Source organism: Eumetopias jubatus, unplaced genomic scaffold, assembly GCF_037043125.1.
Source record: "Eumetopias jubatus isolate StellerSeaLion01/CBP00866 unplaced genomic scaffold, mEumJub1_p1.0 scaffold_3, whole genome shotgun sequence".
NCBI classification, from domain to species: domain Eukaryota; kingdom Metazoa; phylum Chordata; class Mammalia; order Carnivora; family Otariidae; genus Eumetopias; species Eumetopias jubatus.
The window spans coordinates 22,960,667-22,986,738 of record NW_028274809.1 but is presented as its reverse complement, the minus strand read 5'-3'; the positions used below and the strand labels follow the sequence as shown (position 1 = coordinate 22,986,738).

The 26,072-nt window shown below is 38.3% G+C and overlaps 1 protein-coding gene across 2 annotated transcripts in view; it reads right to left on the bottom strand.

The window, feature by feature from the left end:
• BARD1 (BRCA1 associated RING domain 1) overlaps positions 1 to 26,072 on the bottom strand; it is an 88,477-nt gene that overhangs the window by 35,990 nt on the left and 26,415 nt on the right. Inside the window, exons 4-6 of one of the 2 annotated variants that reach the window (XM_028112268.2) lie at positions 23,774 to 24,726; positions 8,818 to 8,898; positions 6,991 to 7,163 (exon numbers count right to left, since the gene is read on the bottom strand). In XM_028112268.2, the coding sequence (XP_027968069.1) occupies positions 6,991 to 7,163; positions 8,818 to 8,898; positions 23,774 to 24,726 (1,207 nt within the window). The remainder of the gene's footprint in view (positions 1 to 6,990; positions 7,164 to 8,817; positions 8,899 to 23,773; positions 24,727 to 26,072) is intronic. The other variant, XM_028112269.2, reaches the window with a different exon arrangement.

Genomic DNA, 26,072 nt, shown 5'->3' with positions numbered 1-26,072 from the left:
AAACAGCAGAATACACATTCCTTTCAAGTGCACAAGGAACATTCCCAGAATAGATCACAGAGGTCACAAGTCTCAACAAATTCCAAAAAAGCAAAGTCATACCATGCATCTTTTCTGACTGTAAGGCAATGAAAGTAGAAATAAACCACAAGAAAAAAATCAAGCACAAATACAAGGAAATTAAACAACATGCTACTAAATAATGACTGGGTCAACCAAGAAATCAAAGAAGAAATCAAAGAGCACATGGAGACAAATGACAATGAAAACAAAATGGTCCAAAATCTTTCAGATGGAGCAAAAGCAGGTCTAAGAGGGAAGTTTATAGCAATACAGGACTAGCTCAAGAAGCAAAAAAAATCTCAAATAAACAACCTAAACTTACACCTTAAGGCGCTAGAAAAAGAAAACTCAAACCAGCAAAAGGAAAGAAATCATAAAGAGTAGAGCAGAAACAAATTATACAGAAACTAAAAAAAAAAAAAAAAGAAAGAAAGAAAGAAAAAGATCAATGAAAACAGGAGGTGGTTCTTTGAAAAGATCAACAAGGTTGATAAACCTCTAGCCAAACTCATCAAAAAACAAAACAAAACAAAAAAGACAGGGCTCAAAAAAACAAAATCACAAATGAAAGAAGAGAAATAACAAATGACACCACAGAAATACAAAGGATTTTAAGAGAATATTATGAAAAATTATATGCCAACAAATTGGACAACTACTGATAAATGAATTAAGGTCACAGGATACAAAATCCATGCGCAGAAATCTGTTACATTTCTACAGACTAATAATGAAACAGCAGAAAGAGAAATTAAGAACACAATCCCACTTAAAATTGCACCCCAAAAAAATCCATTTATGATAAAAACCCACAACAAAGTATGGTTAGAGGAAGCATACCTCAACAATAAAGGCCTTATATGAAAAACCCACAGTGAACATCATTTTCAATAGGGGGGAAACAGAGCTTTTCCCTGAAGGTCAGGAACAAGGCAAGGATGCCAACTCTCACCACAACACTTGTATTCAACATAGTACTAGAAGTCCTAGCCACAGCAATCAGACAACAAAAAGAAATAAAAGGCAACCAAATTGGTAGGGAAGAAGTGAAACTTTCACTATTTGCAGACAACATGACACTATATATAGAAAACCCCAAAGACTCCACTGAAAAACTACTTCTTTACGCAACACACAAAAATAAGCTCAAAATGGATTACAGACCTAAATGTGAGACCTGAAGCCATAAAAATATTCTAAGAGAGCACAGGCAGTAATGTCTCTGACGTTGGCCATAGCAACGCCTTTCTAAATAGGTCTTCTGAGGCAAGGGAAACAAAAGCAAAAACTATTGGGACTACAGCAAAATAAAAAGCTTTTAACATAGCAAAGGAAACAACCAACAAAACTGAAAGACAACCTACTGAATGGGAGAAGATAATTTGCAAATAACATATCCGATAAAGGGTTAGTATCCAAACTATATAAAGAATTTACACAACTCAACACCAAAAATACCAAATAATCCAATTAAAAATGGGCAGAAGGCATGAACAGAACTTTCTCCAAAGAAGACATACAGATGGCCAACAGACACGTGAAAAGATGCTCAACAGCACTGATCACCAGAGAAATGCAAATCAAAACCACAATGAGATACCACCTCACACCTGTCAGAATGACTAAAGTCACAAACACAAGAAACAAGTGTTGAGGATAATGTGGAGGAAAAGGAACCCTCTTGTACTATTGGTGGGAATGCAAACTGGTGCAGCCACTGTGGGAAACAGTATGGAGCGTCCTCAAAAAAGTAAACCTAGAACTACTCTACAATCTAGTAACTGCACTACTGAGTATTTACCCAAAGACTACGAAAACACTAATTTGAAGGGAGACATGTACCCTTATGTTTATTGTAGCATTATCTACAATAGCTAAACTATGAAAGCAGCCCAAGTGTCCATCAATAGATGAATGAAGATGTAAGATGTGGTGTGATACACACACACACACATAATATTATTCAGTCATAAAAAAAGAATAAAATCTTGCCATTTGCAAAGGACATGGATGAATCTAGAGTATCAAGCTATGCGAAAAAAGCCAATCTGAGAAAAACAAATACCATATGATTTCACTCATATGTAAAATTTAAGAAACAAAGCAAATGAACAAAGGAAAAAAGAGAGAGACACAGACCAAAAAACTGACTCTTAACTATAGGGAACAAACAGATGATGACCAGAGGCGAGGTGGGTGGGAGGGTGAGTGAAATAGGTTAAGGGGTTAAGAATACACTTACCTCGACGAGCACCGAGTAGTACACGGAATTGCTAAATCACTCTATTTATAGTACACCTGATACTAATACAACACTGTATGTTAGCTACAATGGAATTAAAATTTTAAAAAGAAATTTTAAAAAGAAACTACAAGTATTATTTTAATATCAAAATCTGAGGGCAAAAAATTAAAGATAAAAACAGATCATTTCAACTATAAATGCAAAAATACTAAATAAAATCCTAACAAACTGATGTAAATTATTTGTTTAAAGAATACCACACTATATTAAATCAAGTTTATCACAGGAATACAACATGGTTTAATATTTTAAAATGTACTAATGACATCAATAGGCAAAAGGTCTAAGATCATCTCAGTATAAGCTAAAACCAGATCTGTATTTTTAATAGATTTTAATACTGACTGTAAACCTACAGTCAATATGTTTTTTAAAATGAGAATAAAACAAGTTATGCCAACTATCACATTGTTTTGTAATACTGTCCTAGAAACTCAGACAAATGCAGTTAAGAAGTTAATAAATGATAATCCGATCCTTAGAATTAGGTGTTAGGTAGACGTAGGAGAAATGTACTAAAATGAACAGCTTTCCTACATGTCAGAAATAACAAGTTCTATTTATTAACAGAACATCCATTCACCAGAGCAACAAAAGAATCAAATACCTAGAAAATCTCAATAAATACCATGTGCACACATAAACATACAAATATATAAAATCACATATATATATATAAAATAGATGAAAACCTTTACTAAGATGTATAACAGAAGGCTTAAATAAATGGAGAAACATGCTATGTTCCTGAGTGAAAAATCAAGTTTATTAAATCCCCTATAATCCACACCCTCCTGAGTCTCAATCACAACCCTGATAAGGTCTTTCTCAACAGTGTACCAGACTTCGTGCGAAGGAAGAAGCTGATAAAAAGAGTGCATTCCCTCCCTCCGCCACCACTGTCCCCACCACTACTTTAGCTCAGACTCACCTCCCTGGGTCACTGGACACACCCCTCCACTGAGCTCCCAGCCCAGGTGCAGGCGAAGGTTTCGGCGTACAATCCGACCCCTCTGGCTCGCAAGGTCTTTCTGCCGCAGCCACCTTCCCCAGCCTCTTCAGTGGCCGTCGGCCTCCCATTCACACCAGTCTTACCCACCACCCAAAGCTTCTAGAGCTGAAAGGATAACGGCCTTGGCTACAGTGTGCCTTAATACCCACCAGCTCCTTCCGGAAAGCCCATCCTCCTGTTCCTCTTCCCAATTCTGTGTTCATGCTCCTTCCTCTAGAAAGCCTTTTATGACTTCCTCTAGTCACACTCAGAGCCCCCAGTCTAGATTTTCAGAGAATCTTGTGCGCTGACCTATGAAGGCACGGACCTGTCTGTTCACTCCACTAGAACAGCAGGAGCAGATAAACAACGAGGGATGAGGAAGTAAAGGAGCAGTGGCGAGAGTCTGAGAAGACCTAACAGGATGTCACTGGAGACCCAGAAAATGAAGGCATGTGAGTAAGAAAACTACCCCAAGCTCGAAAGAATGAAGACAACTAACAAAATGTCTGTTATAGAGCTGAAGATTGCCCTTTGGAAACCCAGAAAAAGTAGATATAGACTCTACCCACCTACAACTTCAATTAGTCCAAGTACCAAGCCATCAAGAGGGAAGGACAGAAGAACAGCCTTCACCCTTTCTGGTTCCAACCCTTCTTCCTTCTTCCAGGGATAGAAAGTGTCTAGTCCTGGTGATTGAGAGAAAAGTTCCATTAAGAGTAAAAGAGACATAAACAGAAATAAAAATGTAAGAGAAATAAGAATATAAGCAGAGAAAATAAAAGTAATATGCTTGCGAACTCAGATTCTAGAGTCAGAGATAATAATGGCTTAAAATGAACAAGAACATCAGGCCAAAAAAAAAAAGAGTAGTAAGAAGTCCATACAGTCCCCCAGGCTCCCCTCCCCATGCTCTGCTCTTAAACAGAGAAAGTCAAGCAATGAATTCCATCTATTGTTACTTGTCAGTACTTAACTCAAAAATACAGAACACTGGCAGAAAGAAAAACAGATCTTAAAAATGTCAAGGCTGTAGGAATGGGAAGCCATGACCCCACAAAAGGTAACATACTATGGATGCCCAATGGACCAGAGACTAAGGATTCTGCCCAGGGAGCACACATCATTTACCTAACATCTACCAGGAACCAGTGCTACCACCCTAGAAAAGGTGCAGCTTATGGAAACTTGGGTTTTAGACTTTCACTGCACACTTACAGTGAATCAGGGAGCAGAGGGAGGCTATTTCCATTGTCGTCAGATCTGACCCTTTTCCAAAAGAGAGGAAAAAATATACCATCTTTTCGTGCATTCAAATACTTACTCGCTTCCACTATGAATTGAGTGTGGGTACAGACTACGTTAGGCACTTGGCAGGACCAGGAGAGCAGGCGTGATTTAGAAAGGCTGGTATAAAAAAGGCTGAAAGGAAAGGGGGATGGGAGGAAGAGGGGCAAGATGAAGCTGGGGAAGTTAGTGGTGCCACACCATCCAGGGCCTTACGAACCACGCCTTGAAGGTTATTTTAAAAACATTAAGAGGTGCCAGTGAAGGGTTTTAAGCAAGTAAATGATTTGGCCAGACTTTTCTACTTTTTAAAAGTTCTTGGGCTGCAGTGTGGGGAATGAACAAAGAGAAATAATCGGAAAAGGAGGAGACCAGTTAGAAAACTGGTGAAGCCAGTCAGGTGAACAACCACCACTATGAAATAAAACAGAAAGCAAAAAAACACAGCAAATACCAGAGTATGATGACCACCAGTCTGGAAAGGAAGGAATAATATTTAGAAACAGCTATCACACACTCTCACACCCTGGATTAAATCTACCACTGTACTGGCCCCACAGCCGCCCTACCACCCTCCGCCCAGTGTTCTCCCCAACCTCTCACCAAATAATTCTTTTTTCCCCACTGTCCCAACCGTATCAAGCAGCTGTCCAGTTCATTAGCCACTTGGCCCATGTGGCCCTTTATATTGGTTAAAATACGTTTTCAAATTTAGATCCTCAACAGACACAGCCACATCTCCACAGCAGCGAGCGCCCAGCACAGATAAGAGAGCACTCCCATCACGGCAGCAAGGTCTGCTGGACAGTGCCGGGCTACAGCTACATCTACATCTGCCACCTCACTTGGCGAGCCTATTTACAATGACGTATTTACCTGAGAGGCACCTGTGAAGGCAGACTCGGCTCACTGTCTTACGCCCACACCTTGTATATTAATAAGCTTCACGGCGCGGTGAAGAATCATAGTGTACAGACCACCAGACAGGCCCTGTGTTTTGGCTCATTAATCCTCACTATGCTCTGAAGAGAGAGAAAAGCAGCAGGCATCATCCATGTTTTATAGGTGAGGACACCAAGGCACAGAAATTAACCTGCCTGAGGCTATAAAGTCAATAATGGAGTCACAAATAAAAGCTGAATTCCCTAACGCCTTGACCAGTGCTCCATTCATTAAAGTAGTCATGGCTGATTTAAGAACCCAAGGATGGAAACTATTCAGTTTCACCTGACCCAAGCAACCATCTGCTTTAACAAATGGCTGGCTATACCCACAGGAGGGTCATATATGTTGGTCCACGTGTCTGTGTGTGTATATATATAATGTATGTGTGTGTATAATGTGTGTGGTATAACGTGTGTGTGTGTACACACGCACGCATGCACGTGCAAGCCAGAAAAATAAAAATACAGAAAAGCAGGTACCCCTTGAGTTTGCCCCAACTATCTCATCACTTGTGATAGAAAATAGAAGATATTAGACACACTTAACTAAAACTAACAGCACCAAGGTACGGTACACTCCTGCATTATTAGTTTTTCAATGATGCTATAAAAAAATTACAACCTAAAAGCTCTGCATTTTGTAATTCTTATTTGCCTCTGTAGTCAAAGTAAGCATGACTTTCATGTGCACTCTCCAAACCTGTATAAGCAACGGGGACATGAAGAGGCAGTTCTTCTATTTCCATTTCAACTCCCTCATTAACTGAAAGGAGTAAAATAATACATGGGGAGACATGAACCAAGCTATAGATTAAAGACATAAAACCCACGTACAGCAATTGCTTGTGACACTCTTGACAAAGCAATTTGAAAATGCAGCCGCCAGCATTCACTAATGCATCTCCGTGCCCTAACACCGCAAAACAATTTACCCGGAGCTTCATTTGAATGATGTGAAGTCTAAGAAATAACTCAATAGTACTTGCCCAACATCTGAATTCTTACATATTTTAACTAAATATGCAGAAAAAGCACAAAAAATAGATTCTGAAGTGCTGGAAAGCATACAAAATAGTTATTTCTACACTTCTTTTCTTATTAATAAGTATGACTCAATCTACAGAATATAACTAAGTGAATTTATGCAGAAAAATCAAAGCTTCCGAAATTAATTTGGCAATTGTTTCGAAAGTAAAGGAGCAAATCGCCCTCAAAAATGTCAAAGAAAAAGGGCACAAATGCTGAATTTTAAATATAAGATATAATGGTCATGTCTAACCTCAGCTGTGAAAGACAAGAAAGGGAGCCATCTGCCTGGGTCTTACAGGGTGTGTTCCATCACAGTCTTGACTCAGGAATACAAGTCAACTAAACAACACTGTTTAAGTTTAACGACTTACACAGCGTTCCTCGAGGCTCCGTAGGAAATTAAGAGTTTGACTATATCCAGGTGCCCATTCTTGGCGGCATCATGAAGCGGCGAGTCGTTCTGATAGCCAGTGGTGTTCACCAACGCCTTGTGCTGTAGCAACAACTCCACTACCTTCAGGTGCCCATGATTGCAGGCTTCATGCTAATTAAGTAAGAAAGGAAGGGAGAAAAGCAATGAGGAAGAACAATGCATAATATCGTAATAAAATTGCACTTGAGAAAAATAAATGTGAACTTGTCAGTAAATTGATTCTTATCTAAATATTCATACAGACTGTAAGTATTGACCCACAGTAAAGCCCTGTTAATAATCTTAATAAGATACATGATGATCAAGATCTACACAATTCACGGAAAATGGTGTTATTTATCTAAGCCTTTGGTCAACTACTTTTTTAAGAAGAAAATGTAGTTGACCAACTCTGTATGTGTATAAACCAACTCTAGTTCCTAAACTGTTCCATAGTAAAAAATTACAAACAAAAAAAGACTTAGAAAGTATTTAACAATTAGATCATGCATAAAAAGTGAAATTCTCCATATGCTAAGTGGTGCACCCACACATACACATAACCACCCCACCAAGTGAATATCCTGGAGAGAGTATTTACAAGACAATCCTCTCTATTTGCTGAAGCTACAGATTACTGTACAGCTGGTATTGATGATAACACAAATAACACAGAGTAAGTGCTCAAAAAGAATAAATGATGTAACAGGTAACAATGCGATGTGCAAAGATGCTTCATGGGCAAATATTTTCTTATGTCTAATGAACTGTTAATGACGCCACTATATTGTCCTCCAATAAATCTTGGGCATACTGTGCTTAAGTACATCTATTTCATTCATAATAAGCAATACCACACGAAATGTCCGTAGGGCTGTTTCTAGGAGAAAGGAAGCCAAATTAGACATCAGCTCCTCTAATAAATCACTCACCAAACTTTACTACAATTTGCCTTACTGGCTGAAAAATACAAAACAAAAAACAAAAACAAAAAACCTGACCTTTCTTTGAAAAGGTTAGCTAGCCCATGGAGTCAAAACTTAACAAGTGACTCCAAAAGAGACTAAACACTCCCAGCTTAGAAATTTGGTGAGAAATTATTATTCACAACTTTAAACCTTGTTTATACCTGGACTAATGAAAATCTCCCAATTTCCAACTCACAGGGTAAGGGCTTCCACCTCCTCTGTTGACACCTCTACGGCTGCCTTCAAACTGCCCACAATGAGCCCAGGTAGCATTGTTCCCATGAATTTGTGCCATTCCTTTTCCAGACTATACTTCACATTGCATTTTTAGTAATAAGGATTTTTTAAAAATGTTTAATGTAAGCCAAGATTTTCTACTGCCTCTATATATTTGCAACTAGGTAGGGTATAAATGAGGCTACAATAGATTCTCAGTAAGAATCACTGCCTTGTGATACAATCCTATACCCTGTTTCTGACCTCTCTCTGTTCCAAGAAATCTAGTTCTAATGACATGCAATGTGGCCAAAGAGCCCTGATGTAGGTTGTAGTAGCTACCTCCATGTCAGCTACATTCAACAATACAGTATAACAAGATTCCTAAATCTAAAGGTAGTCGGTGAAAAGGTAGGCAATTTCTTGCCTGTCACAATTGAAAAGCTAGATGAAAAAAATCATCATTTTCCCTTACTTGAGGAAAATATAAATTCTTCAGATTAAAAAGAGAGTGAATACTGCAGAGGGTAATATACAGACAACTATATAACTATAAAGTATAATAACCATAAAACATAAACAACATGAGAATAGAAAACTACCAATGGTGTCCATCCAGCATGATCTTTAACATTTGGGTCGCTTCCGTTTTGTAAGAGGTACTCAACAGAAGGTACATCGCCCTAGTAGAAAAATGAAAAAATAAAAAGAAATTAAAATCATCAAGAAAAGAAAAGAAGATATTGAGATTTGGGTTTGGTATTAAGATTCTGTCTTCTTAAAGATAGAATCAAACTTAAATCTTTTCTCTAATGCCTACTGCTCATGAAAAATAAAAAGTAATGTATGGATGAAGTGTTCTGAGGTATCAAGTCATGAAGTCATATAGTCCATCCTTGAATATCAAGTATAAAATACCTGCGATTAGCAACCCTTATCAAAAGTCATTTCAAAATACCAAATAAAGGGCACTAACCAAAAATCAACTAATGATAATGAAGTATTTAAAGTCATCACTTCATTTATGAAAAACATCCTTTTTGAGGATGCATTAAAATGATTTCCAAGTACTGTTTAAAGCAAAATTAAGGCTAACAAGATTACTCAGTTAAAACTGCCAAAAACTGTTTTCTTATTGACAGTTACTCCCTTTATCCTTAATACAACAATTTAGTTTATATTCACCTTATTTGCTCTAAGGTATTTTTCTAGGCAAAAGCCAGGCTTATTTCCTCCAAATACTGCACAGCTTACCCCAAAAAAGGCTGAATAAATAAAAGTTACATAGGGCAAAAGTTACCTATGACAAAGCTGTGTTCAACTGGTTTTGTAAAGAGCTTCTTTAGGGAGAAGGAAATCTCTCCTCTCCCACTCCCAGCTCCAATATTCTTCTGAAATGAGTTTTTCCCCTCTTGGTTTGATTATCTATAAGTCACTAAGTCTCCTAAAGACAGTAACTTTTATTTGCTTGTTTGGGGCTACCTCTCAAACACAGCAAATCTTAAGATGATAGCTTAACTTAGTTTTCTTAAAAAAAAAAAAATCCATTTGCAACATACATCTTTATGTTCCTAAATTAACAAAATGACCCTATATACTTAATGGATCTAAAAAATAAGCATTATATATGTTTCAAATCAACTGCCCCAGTTTCAGTTAAAAAAACATTTTCCCATAGTTTCTTAGGGGTGCAAATTCTATACTAGTACAAGTTAACATTTACTTAGCAACATTTGCTCTATCTTCCAGTCAATTCCAAATAAAACTAGGAGCACCTGTCAAGATACAAATTTGAATTTTCTTCAACAATCCCATGAATATTGGGGCAGATCAACTGCCAGAACCACACACATTCATACATTTCCAACCTTCAACATGAAAGTACACACACACACACACACACACACACACACACACACACACACACACAGTCTTCTGAAAGATGTCCCCATTCTAATTCTACATAGTAGTCACAAAAACATATTAACCTAAAGAAGCCCTTAAAATAATATAAACACAACGGTGGGACAAAGAATCACAGGGGAACAGTCACATATAAACAGTGACAATCTAAAGACTAAAAGCAGACTCTCTTATAAGGTTGCTAGACAGTGGTATTTTTCTTTCATGTCACTTCATCAGACTATCAAAGTGTCTTCTGTTAACAAACCATCCCTAGACTTCCCCCAAAACACATAGCCAATTTGCAAACTACTTGTTATTTATACCCAATCTGCTTTCTCCTCCACAGTATTAAAAAGTTTGTCATAATTTCATTGTTCTACTTTATGTAAATTTAAGGTCATGCACATAAATAACATTATGAAAATTAAAGCCCACAGAAACTGAGTAAGCTTGAAGCAGTATGGCGTTCCTGGGAAATAAATTAACTTCTGCTTCTGATTTCTTTAAATTACTGTCTTTGCTAACAGAATATTTTCTGAGTAATAAGTACTCACTTTTATTAGACTCCCCACAACTTAAAAGGATAACTGAGATTTTCTTAAACCACGGTAAGAAAAACAAAATCATCTAAGGAAAGTTTTTACCAAGGCTTGTAAGAAATTTTAAATGGATTTGCTATTTTCAAGTAATACCTAAGAGGCTGAAAATAAAGGAAGATGTGTACCACAATCAATTTTCTTATTGCTAACCTTTCGTTCAAAAAGATTCTTCACACATCCATACATGTTACAGCAGTATAATCTGAGTTCCCAAACACACACACACACACACACACACACACACTTATTTTTCCTTATTATAAAGATTAGCTCTTCTAAAATACAATTAAGAGTAAATATCTTGATAAAAATGGTACAGGACATTACAATAATGACGACTTACGCAAATGGTTAAGCTTTTCCACATAAATAAACTAATCAGCTACCTAAAACTTCTTCTTTTGGCAACTAGATATTGTTAGAAAATTTTTTTAGTCATCAGAATGAAGCTCTAAAATACATTAAACCCTTCCCTGGCTTCTCAGACTTTACTGAGTAAAGTAGTTTCACAGATGATTCTGACAACCTAGTCTGTGATGGTAAGTTCCTGATATTAAGGAGGTTCAGTATTATAAAAGTGGTGGGTGACAGAGGGAAAAATGGATACTGAGTCCAAGGGATGTTCTAGAAATTAAAATCTTGAAAATATCATAGATGCGAGTTTGCTTCTAAGTTCTCTGCTACTTTCTCAGGAAGGTACTATGAAGGATATGTAGTAACATGTCTTTACACACAACATGACTACCTTAAAATACAATGAATTACAAAGTCAAACCCTGAAGGAGACTCCTCACAAGGGATGTTCTCTCTCCACCCAGGGGATTCCCATCACCTTTGTTAAGTGTATCATGCCTTGTAAGTTGCCTTCAAAATATGATTATGTCTGCATCAAAAGTGTATTATGGGGGCACCTGGGTGGCTCAGCCGTTAAGCATCTGCCTTCGGCTCAGGTCATGATCACAGGGTCCTGGGATTGAGCCCCGCATCAGGCTCTCTGCTTGGCAGGAAGCCTGCTTCTCCCTCTCCCACTCCCCCTGCTTGTGTTCCCTCTCACTGTGTCTCTGTCAAATAAATAAATAAAAATCTTAAAAAAAAAAAAAAAGTGTATCATGACATGCCAAGGTCAAGCCTTTCTTTCTTCTATTTCATGATACATTCAGTACTGTAGCATGAATTATAAGTAATCATTACCATTTTAAGAATCTGCTAGAAACTTGAGGATGTTTATTCCAGAAACTACAAATTTTCAAGCAAAGGTGACATAATAACAAAATTTTCTCTATGTCTAAAGAAATATCAAATACTAAGGTTTTAAAAGTTATACCAGAAGAACAAATAATGAGTGCTTATCTTAGTTTCTACTTAGGTGCAACACTTTCTCATAAAATCTCACATTTATAACAATGTTCTCTAGCATTTTAACCATAGGTGACATTCACATCCAAATACAAATAGAAAAACAGGCAATAAAGAGAACTGACTGGATCTCAACTTTTGTTCTGGTTAAATGAGAATATGCACAACATCCCAGACAACATATTAATGAATAGTCTGCTTGAAATTCCACAGTGTAATAAAATCAAAGTATAAATAAGGAATTCAAGAATAATCCTGTGTGGGGTTTGCATTAAAATAGTGCTGGATGTCCAAAAACTAGATGGCTCATCTGTAAATCCATGATTCTGAGGGGAAAAAAGGATTTGAGAACTGATCATTACAAACAGAATCGGCAAGCAATAGAGTAGCTGTCTGCATTCAAGTAGCCTGAATTTAGGCAGTCTGGATATTTACTAAGACCCTTCCACTGCCAAGTACGGAGCTTATCAAGATAAATAAGGTAACAGATGCCTAAACTTAACTCAGAAGTCCACGTCCAGGAATTTAGCCTACAGATACACCCCCTCACATACGAAACAAAGATTGCTTACCACAGCACTGTTTATAAAAGCAAAAGAATAGAAGCGAACAGTCATCCATCTATAAGGGACTAGTTAAACAACGAAAATTCATAGAAAGCAATGCTACGACAAAAATATACAGAAAGCTGTGTCGTAATATGAAAGCATTTGCTTATATTTACATAAAGAAATTCACAAAGGACACACAAGTAAGAAAGGTAGTTAGCAAAAAGGGCCTGTCAGTATTAGGGTAGCTAAGGGCCGAAATGGAAGTGAGGTTTTCTACTATAAATACTTTTATTCTTATTTTTGAAACATGCAGTTATGAAGTTAACTTTTAAATGAAGAATATACTCTGGATAACCACAATATCTAAGTCATGTCATAAACAGAAAGCTAAATGAATATAAATGCAAACAAAATAATGTCACCATAGAGAAGAAGCTAACTCTGGGAATTCTGAGACTTACTAAGAAGGTAGGATGTAACCTGGATTTTGAAGGTTAGGTACAAAGAGCCAGGAAGGAAAAAGGAAGCATGTAAAGGAAAGAATTTAAGAGTCGGAGAAAAGAACATGTGAAAAGTATTGGTAGCATTAATGAACATACCCAAATAATTCATAAAGCTAAATACAGTTCAGTGTGACAGGAGAATGGAATGGGGTTCAGATCATGATGGAGTAGAAAATTTGCTCATTTATTCAACAAATTCATCTGCTATGTTCCAGGCAATGTTCTAGATCCTGAAGATGTAACAGTGAACAAACAGCATTCTTGCTTTCATTCTAAAGAGAGAGGCAAAAAACTAAAAGATCTATAATAATAACAGCATGAAAAACAAAACAAGCAGGGCTGCTAGGCAGTCTCTCTGAGGAGGTGGCATTTGAGCAGAAGCCTGAAGGAGGCTGAGCACACTGGGCTGTGTAGACCCTGGGAAGGACGGTGGAGTCTATTTTCACGGGGCCAGGAAGCTACTGGTAGGAGAGCACAGAATGACAAATTTTGACTTAGGTCAGATTATTCTGGCTGCCACAGAGAGAACTGAATGCAGTTAGAGTACAGGAAAGCAGAGCAAGAAATTAGGAAGCTACTTCAGTGGTGGTTGTTAGTATAATCACACCCCCACCCCCGCACAAATGTCTGTGACCTAATCCCCAGAACTTGTATGTTACACCTTACAGGACAAAAGGGACTCTGTAATGTGCTACAATTTCCACTATATTTTAGGGTACTGAGCTTCAATGGGGATTAATGCTGCACTGTCTAGGTAGCCGCAGTCTAATCATGGGAGTGTTTAGAAGCATCTGCTGTGGCAAGCTTTGAAGACACAAACTAAGGAACATGAAAATGGGGGGGGGGGGTGAGCCTAGCTGGCTCAGTCAGTGGAGCATGAAGACTCCTGATCTCAGGGCTGTGAGTTCAGGCCCCACATAGGGTGTAGAGATTGCTTAAAAGTAAAATCAGGAAGAGGGAAAGGGAAAGAAAGGAAGGAGGAGCAAGATGGCGGGGGAGTAGGAAACCTAAATTTTGTCTGGTCCCAGGAATTCAGCTGGATAGGGATCAAACCATTCTGAACACCTACGAGCTCAACAGATCGAAAAAAAGAATAGCAGCAACTCTCTAAACAGAAAAGTGACCACTTTCTGGAAGAGTCATATTCTATCCTTTCATAGTAGTTAACCTTATTTTTGGTGTGTGTGTGTGTATATATATATATATATATATATATATACACATACATATATATATATGTTATTCTCTCTTTAAAATTTTGGGATACAGTTTCTTCTAAAAGACCAAAATATACCCTAAATCTCTAGTGTATGGCTTTGTGCTAGTCTCCTGCCTGATCACATTCTCTCCTTTTTTTTTTTAATCCTTTTTTTTTAAATCCTCTTCTTTCTTTTTTCAACCAACCTCTTACCTGATCAATTCCTTTTATAAAATCTTTTATAATTTTCATCTTTAGGGACGCCTGGGTGGCTCAGTCGGTTAAGCGTCTGCCTTCGGCTCAGGTCATGATCCCAGTGCCCTGGGATCAAGTCCCGCATCAGGCTCCTTGCTCAGCAGGGAGCCTGCTTCTCCCTCTGCCGGCAGCTCCCCTTGCTTGTACCCTTGCTCACTCTCTCTTGCTCACTCTCTCTTGCCCACGCTCTCTCTCTCTCTAACAAATAAATAAGTAAAATCTTGAAAAAAAAAATAATTTTCATCTTTACACTCATATTCCAACCCTTCATCGTGTTTACCCTTATTTTTGTACATACATAGTATTTCTTTCTTTAAAATTTTCAGAGGCACTTTCTTCTAACAGACCAAAATACACCCAAAATCTAGTGTGTGGCACTAATCTATGCACCAGCCTGATGGAATTTGATCATATTCTGTTTTTTCGCTTGTTTGTTGGGTTGGGGTTTTTTTATCTTTTCCTTTCTCTTTTTTTTTTTTCCTTTTTCTTTCTTTCCCTTTCTTTTCCCCCGGTTTAAGGTCTCTTCTGATTTCTTTAGTGTATATATTTCTGGGGTCATTGTTACCTTGTTAGAATTTTGTTCTCTCATTCCTCTATTCTCTGAACAAAATGACAAGACAGAAAAAATCACCTCTAAAAAAAAGAACAAGAGGCAGTGCCGACTGCCAGGGACCTAATCAATACAGACATTAGTAAGATGTCGGAACTAGAGTTCAGAATGACAATTTTAAAGATACTAGCTGAGCTTGAAAAAAGCATGGAAGATACTAGAGAAACCCCTTCCGGAGAAATAAAAGAACTAAAATCTAACCAAGTCGAAATCAAAAAGGCTATTAATGAGGTGCAATCAAAAATGGAGGCTCTAACTGCTAGGATAAATGAGGCAGAAGAGAGAATTAGTGAAATAGAAGACCAAATGATGGAAAATAAAGAAGCTGACAAAACCAGAGATAAACAACTACTGGATCGTGAGGGCAGAAGCTGAGAGGTAAGTGATACCGTAAGACAAAACAATATTAGAATAATTGGGATACCAGAAGAAGAAGAAAGAGAGAGAGGGGAAGAAAGTATACTGGAGCAAATTATAGCAGAGAACTTCCCTAATTTGGGGAAGGAAACAGGCATCAATAACCAGGAGGCACAGAGAACCCCCCTCAAAATCAATAAAAACAGGTCAACATCCCGACATCTAATAGTAAAACTTAGAGTCTCAGAGACAAAGAGAAAATCCTGAAAGCAGCTCAGTAGAAGAGATCTGTAACCTACAATGGTAGAAACATTCTATTGGCAACAGACCTATCCAGAGACACCTGGCAGGCCAGAAAGGAGAACATGATATCTTCAGAGCACTAAATGAGAAAAATATGCAGCCAAGAATACTATATCCAGCTAGGCTGTCATTGAAAATAGAAGGAGAAATAAAAAGCTTCCAGGACAAACAAAAACTAAAGGAATTTGCAAACACAAAACCAGCCAAACAAGAAATATTGAAAGGGGTCCTCTAAGCAAAGACAGAGCCTAAAAGTAACAAAGACTAGAAAGAAACACAGACAATATACAGTAACAGTCACGTTACAGGCAATACAACGGCACTAAATTCATCTTTCAATAGTTACCCTGAATGTAAATGGAATAAATACCCCAATCAAAAGACACAGGCTATCAGATTGGATTAAAAAAACATGGCCCATCGATATGCTGTCTGCAAGAGACTCATTTTAGACCCAAAGACACCCCCACATTGAAAGTGAGCTGGTGGAAAACCATTTACCATGCTAAAGGACACCAAAAGAAAGCTGGGGTAGCAATCCATTTAACAGACAAATTAGATTTTAAACCAAAGACTATAATAAGAGATGAGGAACGACACTATATCACCCTTAAAGGGTCTATCCAACAAGAAGATCTAACAATTGTAAATATCTATGCCCCGAACATGGGAGCAGCCAATTATATAAGGCAATTAATAACAAAAGCAAAGAAACACATCGACAACAATACAATAATAATAGTGGGGGACTTTAACAACCCCCTCACTGAAATAGACAGATCATCTAAGCAAAAGATCAACAAAGAAATAAAGACTTTAAATGACACACTGGACCAAATGGACTTCACAGATATATTCAGAACATTCCATCCCAAAGCAACAGAATACACATTCTTCTCTAGTGCCCATGGAACACTCTCCAGAATAGATCACATCCTAGGTCACAAATCGGGTCTCAACGGGTACCAAAAGATCGGGATCATTCCTGGCATATTTTCAGACCACAGTGCTTTGAAACTAGAACTCAATCACAAGAGGAAAGTCAGAAAGAACTCAAATACATGGAGGCTAAAGAGCATCCTACCAAAGAATGAATAGGTCGACCAGGAAATTAAAGAATTTTAAAAATTCCTGGAAACAAATGGAAACAAAACTGTTCAAAATCTTTGGGATGCAGCAAAGACGGTCCTAAGAGGAAATTACACAGCAATACAAGCCTTTCTCAAGAAATAAGAAGGGTCTCAAATACACAAACTAACCCTACACCTAAAGGAGCTAGAGAAAGAACAGCATAATAAAGCCTTAACCCAGCAGGAGAAGAGAAATAATAAAGATCAGAGCAGAAATCAATGAAACAGAAACCAAAAGAACAGTAGAACAGATCAACGAAACCAGGAGCTGGTTCTTTGAAAGAATTAACAAGATTGATAAACCCCTGGCCAGACTTATCCAAAAGAAAAGAGAAAGGACCCAAATAAATAAAATCATGAATGAAAGAGGAGAGATCACAACCAACACCAAAGAAATACAACAATTATAAGAACATATTATGAGCAACTATATGCCAGCAAATTAGATAACCTGGAGGAAATGGATGCATTCCTAGAGATGTATCAGCTACCAAAACTGAGCCAGGAAGAAATAGAAAACCTGAGCAGACCTATAACCACTAAGGAAATTGAAGCAGTCATCAAAAATCTCCCAACAAACAAAAGCCCAGGGCCAGATGGCTTCTCAGGGGAATTCTACCAAACATTTAAAGGAGAATTAATACCTATTCTTCTGAAACTGTTCCAAAAAATAGGAATGGAAGGAAAACTTCCAAACTCGTTTTATGAGGCCAGCATTACCTTGATCCCAAAACCAGACAAAGACCCCATCAAAAAGGAGAATTACAGACCAATATCCCTGATGAACATGGATGCAAAAATTCTCACCAAAATACTAGCCAATAGATCCAACAGTACATTAAAAGGATTATTCACCACAACCAAGTGGGATTTATCCCTGGGCTGCAAGGTTGGTTCAACATCTGCAAATCAATCAACGTGATACAATGCACTAATAAAAGAAAGAACAAGAATCACAGGATCCTCTCAATAGATGCAGAAAAAGCATTTGACAAAGTACAGCATCCTTTCTTGATCAAAACTCTTCAGAGTATAGGGATAGAGGGTACATACCTCAATATCATAAAAGCCATCTATGAAAAACCCACAGCGATTATCATTCTCAATGGGGAAAAACTGAGAGCTTTCCCTCTAAGGTCAGGAACATGGCAGGGACGTCCACTATCACCACTGCCATTCAACATAGTATTAGAAGTCCTAGCCACAGCAATCAGACAACAAAAAGAAATCAAAGGCATCCAAATCAGCAAAGTAGTAGTCAAACTCTCACTCTTTGCAGATATGATATGATACTTTATGTGGAAAACCCAAAAGACTCCACCCCAAAACTGCCAGAACCCATAAAAGAATTCAGTGAAATGGCAAGATATAAAATCAATGCACTAAATCAGTTACATTTCTATACACCAACAACAAGACAGAAGAAAGAGAAATTAAGGAGTCGATCCCATTTACAGTTGCACCCAAAACCACAAGATACCTAGGATAAATATAACCAAGAGGCAAAGAATCTGTACTCAGAAAACTACAGAATACTCATGAAAGAAATTGAGGAAGACACAAAGAAATGGAAAAACGTTCCATGCTCCTGGATTGGAAGAACAAATATTGTGAAGATGTCCATGCTACCTAGAGCAATCTACACATTCAGTGCAATCCCCATCAAAATACCATCCACTTTTTTCATAGAAATGGAACAAATAATCCTAAAATTTGTATGGAACCAGAAAAGACCCCGAATAGCCAGAGGAATGTTGAAAAAGAAAAGCAAAGCCGGCGGCATCACAATTCCAGACTTCAAGCTCTATTACAAGGCTGTCATCATCAAGACAGTATGGTGCTGGCCCAATACAGACACATAGACCAGTGGAACAGAATCGAGAGCCCAGAAATGGACCCTCAACTCTATGGTCAACTCATCTTTGACAAAGCAGGAAAGAATGTCCAATGGAAAAAAGACAGTCTCTTCAACAAATGGTGTTGGGAAAACTGGACAGCCACATGCAGATTAATGAGACTGGACCATTTCCTTACACCACACACAAAAATAGACTCAAAATGGTTGAAAGACCTAAATGTGAACCAGGAGTTCATCAAAATCCTAAATGAGAACACAGGCAGCAACCTCTTCGACCTCAGCCACAGCGACTTCTTCCTAGAAACATGGCCAAAGGCAAGGGAAGCCAGGGCAAAAGTGAACTACTGGGACTTCATCAAGATAAAAAGCTTTTGCACAGCAAAAGAAACAGTCAACAAAACCAAAAGACAACCAACAAATTGGGAGATGATATTTGCAAATGTCGTATCAGATAAAGGGCTAGTATCCAAAATCTATAAAGAAATTATTAAACTCAACCTCCAAAGAACAAAGAGTCCAATCAAGAAATGGGCAGAAGGCATGAACAGACATTTTTCCAAAGACATGCAAATGGCCAACAGACACATGAAAAAGTGCTCAACATCGCTCGGCATCAGGGAAATCCAAATCAAAACCTCAGTGAGATACCACCTCACACCAGTCGGAACGGCTAAAATGAACAAGTCAGGAAACAACAGATGTTGGTGGGGATGTGGAGAAAGGGGAACCCTCCCACACTGTTGATGGGTATGCAAGCTGGTGCAGCCTCTCTGTAAAACAGTATGGAGGTTCCTCAAAAAGTTGAAAATAGAGCTACCCTACGATCCAGGAATCGCACTACTGGGTATTTACCCCAAAGATACAAACGTAAGGATCTGAAGGGGTACGTGCACCCTGATGTTTATAGCAGCAATGTCCACAATAGCCAAACTGTGGAAAGAGCCAAGATGTCCATTGACAGATGAATGGATAAAGAAGATGTGGGGTGTGTGTGTGTGTGTGTGTGTGTGTCTCTCTCTCTCTCTCTCTCTCTCTCTCTCTCTCTCTCTCACTCACACACACACACACACACACACACACACACACACACACACACACACACACACACTGGAATATTATGCAGCCATCAAAAGGAATGAAATCTTGCCATTTGGAACAACGTGGATGGAACTGGAGGGTATTTTGCTGAGCGAAATAAGTCAATCAGAGAAAGACATGTATCATATGACCTCACTGATATGAGGAATTCTTAATCTCAGGAAACCAACTGAGGGTTGCTGGAGTGGTGGGGGGGTGGGAGGGATGAGGTGGCTGGGTGATAGACACTGGGGAGGCTTTGTGCTATGGTGAGCACTGTGAATTGTGTAAGACTGTTGAATCACAGACCTGTACCTCTGAAACAACGAATACATTATATGTTAAAAAAAAAAAAATGAAGATAGCAGGAAGGGAAAAATGAAGGGCGGGGAATCGGAGGGGGAGATGAACCATGAGAGACTATGGACTCTGAGAAACAAACTGAGGGTTCTAGAGGGGAGGGGGGTGGGGGGATGGGTTAGCCTGGTGATGGGTATTGAGGAGGGCAGGTACTGAATGGAGCACTGGGTGTTATACGCGGACAATGAGTCATGGAACACTACATCAAGAACTAATGATATAATGTATGGTGATTAACATAATTTAAAAAAAAAGAAAGAACAACAAATGAACACGAGAATGGCCCTCAGCAGAAAATCAGCAAGAAAACAGGATCTCAGTCCTCCCACCACAAGGAACTATCCAGTTCTGTGCAACATCCCAAATAAGCAAGGAAATGGGTCTCTCTTAGAGCCTCTAGAATATAACACAGCTAACAAACTGATTGTAGTCCAGTGAGACCCATACTGGCCTTCTAACCTACAGAAGTGTAAAAAAAAAAAAAAAAAAAATTAATTTGCCTTAAGTCACTAAATTTGTGGTAACTTGCTATGACAGCAACAGGAAACAGACACATGCGGTCAGGGCAAGAAAAGGTAAGTTCCACTAGAGTAGTAGCTATGGAAAGATTATGGCCAAAAAAGATGCCAAGGGGTAGGTGTGTGGCAAGATATTAATAGAATTTTATTAATCACGTTACAAAGATCGGAGATGATTCTGTAAAGCTGTAACTGCAGTAAGAGATGCTAACTAGCCTAATAGAACTGCTGGGGCGGGGCGGGGAGTGGCTCTCTACCCTCAGTGCACACACCAACTATATATGGTGCAACCGTGCACTCCTAAAAGCTGACTGGAACGATGGAATTGGCAAGTCAACCAAGACACTTTGGGGAAAAACAACAAGCACAACAACAAAAATCTACCTTTCACAGCAAAAAACCTGGTACTACTCCTTATCTGCCTTGGCTACCTGAAAGGTCATGAGATCTACACTCCATTCAGCCACAGTTAGCTCTCCTCTCTCCCTGCTCCTTGTTCCATTTTTAGTATGTGAACTTCAGAGCCACCTCACATCTTTTTCTAAAGTAGGTGGGCACAAAACATAAATTAAGATAGCAGAATCACAATATGTGGTTTTCTAGTACACACAGATCATTCATTCTTGGCTGCAAGTGAGAAAATTACGGCGGAAAATGAAATGAATACTATTTATAAAAAGATAAATATCCTGATAAATCCACTGGGTTTCTTGTGCCCCCCAAGTATTTGTTCATTAAAATCAACCTGGATGGGGCATTTACACTCAACTCATTAACAAATTTTTAAAACAGTGCATCTTTGTTAAATAGTGACTTAAAAAACAACAGAAATCAATTAGCTTTTCTTAAATGTACTATATCAGAATCTGCCAACTAGTGACAATAACAGTATTTGATAAGTTCAAGAGAATCAAATGGGTAATTTTTATACTGGCAAGACTCTTCCTAGGTAAACTAACAATCCGACAAAACTTATATGAAGCAAACTTCAATGGAGAAAATTCACAAGACAGAATCATTTTTTTTTCCTGGTTTTAAGATTCTGTGTCTTTTTCCATTGCCGAGGCCAAGGGTAGGCAAACTATGGCCTATAGGCCAGACACATGATTTTATATGTCAAGTTTTATTGGTTTTCATATTGTCTATGACTGCTTTTGAACCACGGGCAGACAGGAATAGTTGTAGAGACTACATGACCCGTGAAGCTGAAAATATTTACTCTGCCCCTTTAAGAAAGAGTTTGTCGAACTATGGCCTAGTTCTTAGGGATCTTCATTAGTAAAGATAAATTATTATTATGGTTAAAGAAAATTCTCTACCAATGTAAATGGAGGCTTGCCTGGTGGTCTGAAAGTAACTACCAGAAAGCAAAATGTAGAAACTAAAGCAGTCTACATTCTTATGCGCTAGTCAGAAAAATGAAAAAATTATTATTATGCTAGCTACTTATGTCTAATGAAGCATTTATAACATTGTAAAGTTAGGATTATACTAGCTTATGAGCATATATACTAGATATATAACAAGTAAGACAAAAAATATAGTCTGATTTTTTAAATTAATGCTTTGCAAAAAATAAAGTATACCCGGGACAAACTTTGAAAATTCAAGTTGTTCAAAGGATATGTATATAGAAACTAGCAGTTTTCCTCTTCCCTGTTATCAGATAGAGAGTATTCTATATTCATCATTTATTAGAAGATAATGGATAAATGAATGAATGAATGAATGAATGAATAAAACCCTAGGGGCGCCTGGGTGGCTCAGTCCATTAAGCGTCTGCCTTCAGCTCAGGTCACGATCTCAGGGTCCTGGGATCGAGCCCCGCATCAGGCTCCCTGCTCAGTGGGGAGCCTGCTTCTCCCTCTTCTCCTCGCTCCTGCTCTCTCTATCTCTGTCTCTCTCAAATAAATAAATAAAATCTTTAAAAAAATTCTTTTTAAATAAAATAAAGAAAACCCTAACAGTTGGGGAAACTCCTTTTTATGCTTTTCCCTTTCTCCATACAAAAATATAGAAATGCCTGGACTCAATGTCTACTCCATGTTCTTCCCAGATGTTTTGTGTTGCCGACCAGCCCTATGTTTGGGGGTCTCCAACGGCTTCCAGATCCCCCAAAGTTCTCTATCCATGCAAAAGACTCAAGGATTTCCTGGTGAATTTACTAGAAGATCATAAAAGCTATCCTAATTCAGTCCTAAGCTCTCCCATATTTTATTTTGATAACACTTGCATGAAATCACAAAGTCTATGAAGCTATGGTGCTAAGTGCTCCCCGTATGTGCAGTTCTTGAGTCAGCTGCAAAGATTGAACCCTTGCAAGTTTATCTCATGCCTGACAAATGGGCTAGGTTCCCAAAAACTCACACTGCAACACCTCTAGTGTTGAGGCAGTAAATAAAGAGAGGTAACTTGAATGGACAGGCTAGTAAAGAAATGGCTGGCTGTGGGATACAGACAAACTCCTTCATGGTCAATCGTGGGAGCCAGTTCTGAGAGTCAAATTTCCAGGTCATTGGAAAAAGATACGGACCACAACTTTCAACCTTGCAAATCCTGGCAGTGCCCACGACAAGCATCCGACATACAAAAGTCTGTCACCTCCCACACAGTCCCTAGCTCTCTGGCTAGGTAAAGATGTGCTGCCAGCAGTAACTTGGCAGTTGTCTGTATTCATAAAGCAGGAGAATGTGGTGAAAACTGAACAAAATCATTATGGAATAGACAAATGAAAGCCCCTGGCAAAGTAGAAGCTGAAATATTGAAATACTTGTTCTCTCCTGTGAGTTCATGCTCCTCAGGCCACTGCTCTGAGGTGGGGAGGCGGTCCCTGTGAATTTTCTTCTCTGGTTCAAAGGAAGTATCACATGTGGTAGGCTAACTATCCTAGTCATCTTAGGTCACTGTTCATAAGCCCTGCAGAAATTGTTTTATGGCTGGTCTCATTCCAAAATTGTATTTCAGGGTAAGCATCCTACCTTAATGGAAGCAATATGGAGCAGAGTCTCTCCTCTATGATTTCTTTTCACAGCCATAAGGCTAATGGGTGACAGCTTCGCTGCTGAGGGGCTAGACATCATCCGTCTGTAACTCGGATTGTTCAGTGCAGAAGGTGGCGTACCTGGTAAGAGGCTCATGGACTTGTCTGATACATTACTCTTTCTCCTCCTTAATGTGTCACCAACTTTGAGTTTGTTTGAGGGTGGTGAGGGGCAGTCAGGCGATGGTTTGTTTTCTGAAAGCACTATGTACTGTCTGCTGGTGCCAGGAATGCTGCTCCTGCATCTCTTAGGGACGGGACTGGACCGTCTGCTGCGACACCCACGTCGCCCACCGGGACCTGACAGCAAGCACTGCTTAGATGGACGAGGATTCGCACAGAGCTTCTTCTCGGGAGTCACTTCTTCATTCCTGCTCTCCGTTTCTGGGGACTCTATGTGCTCAGCTAATGGTAAAGAGACTTCAGTTAGGCTGCTACAACCCTGTGATTCCGCGGCAGAGCCACTGGCTAGTAAGTCTATCTCACCACTTGTCTGAGGACTAGCGATAACAGACGGCTGGCTGCAGAAGGACACCAGCTTTTCCTTTAATTCCTCTTTGGAGTCAAGTTCACCATCTTCTTTTTCTGCCTCCAAGTTCCATTCTTGGTTGATTTCAGCTAAAGTTTTCTTTTTCTGTTTTTTTCCAGATCTTGCAGAAGCCTTTTTAGCCTTCTCAGAAACACCTGCTGGAGGACTTGTAGAAACAAATTCGTACATGGAAGCCTGCTGAGCATTCTCATCATTTATCACTTGAGGCTGGGTTTGCACTGAAACTTTACTCATGACATATCTGACCTTCTTACTTCGAGGACTAAACCACATTTTTATTGAATTCTTCTTATTTTCTGCATCATTAAATAAATTTTCCCTAGATGTATCTTCTTTCAAATCTGACAGAAAAAAGGAAAAGAAATCTGTTACATGAACTTAGTCTCCGCCAGCTTGAGCTCCCAAAGAATTGTGTTTTTAGTTCTCCTAAGTTGTATCACATTTCTGTACCTCTTTCTCCCCTCCTAGACTATGAACTCCTTGAGATCAGATATTCACTTACTGAACAAATATTTACAGAATCCTACTTTAATTCCAGACAACATTCTAGGGACTGGCGGGCGATACAACAGAGAAAAAAACATGGAGCTTAAATTCCACTAAGGATGGGCAGAACATACAAATAAATAAATAGAACATACAGCATGCTGGCAGTAATAAGAGCCAGGGAGAAAAGATATACTAGATCAATAGATAGGCAGGCAGATATGGGATTTAATAAGCAGTAGTCAAAAAAATTAAGACTTGTTAAATGATGCTTAATTTTTTAAAAATACTTGTGGAAAACAACCAATATACTACAATAATCAATAATTCACTACAACAATCAACAATTCACTACAACAATCAACAATTCACTACATGGCCAAATTAAAAGAAAACCATATGATGTTCTCAACAGATACAGGAAAAAAAAAAAAGACAAAATCCAATGTTCATTTATGATTTTAAAAAAGAATCAGCAAGTTAAGGATAGGAACTTCTTCAACCTGATGAAGGGCATCTACAAAAATACAGAGCTACTATCCTCCTTAACAGTAAAGGACTGCAACTACCATTTTGTTCCTACAAAGGAACAAGGCAAAGATGTCTGTTCTCACCACTTCTATTCAGCAACATACTGAAAGGTCTAGATAGCACACCAAAGTAAGAAAAAGATCTAAAAGGCACACAGATTATACAGGAATATATAAAACTGTCTCTATTTACAATTGACTTGCATCACTATATAGAATATCCCAAAAAACTTTTTTAAATTAATGAAAACTAACAAGCAACTTTAACCTACCAAGGTCATAGAATACAAAGTCAATATACCAAGTTCAACTTCATTTCTATATAATAACAATGAACAAATGCAGAATGAAAATTTGTTAAAAATTGGTATCATTAAAATAGTACAAAAAAAAGTACTTAAAGTAAATCTAACGAAGTATGTACAAGTTATGAAAATTATGCAACACTTCGTGAATAGGAAGACTCAAAATTGCTAAGATGTCAATTCTCCCCAATAGATCTATAGACTATATATAATCCAATGAAAATTCCAGGCTTTTTTTGTAAAAATAGACAAGCTGATTCTAAAATTTACATGAGAAAGCAAAGGAACTATAATATGGAAAGTAAAAGACCTAGAATAGCCAAATCAACACTGAAGAAGAACAAAACTGGAGGACTCATAGACTTG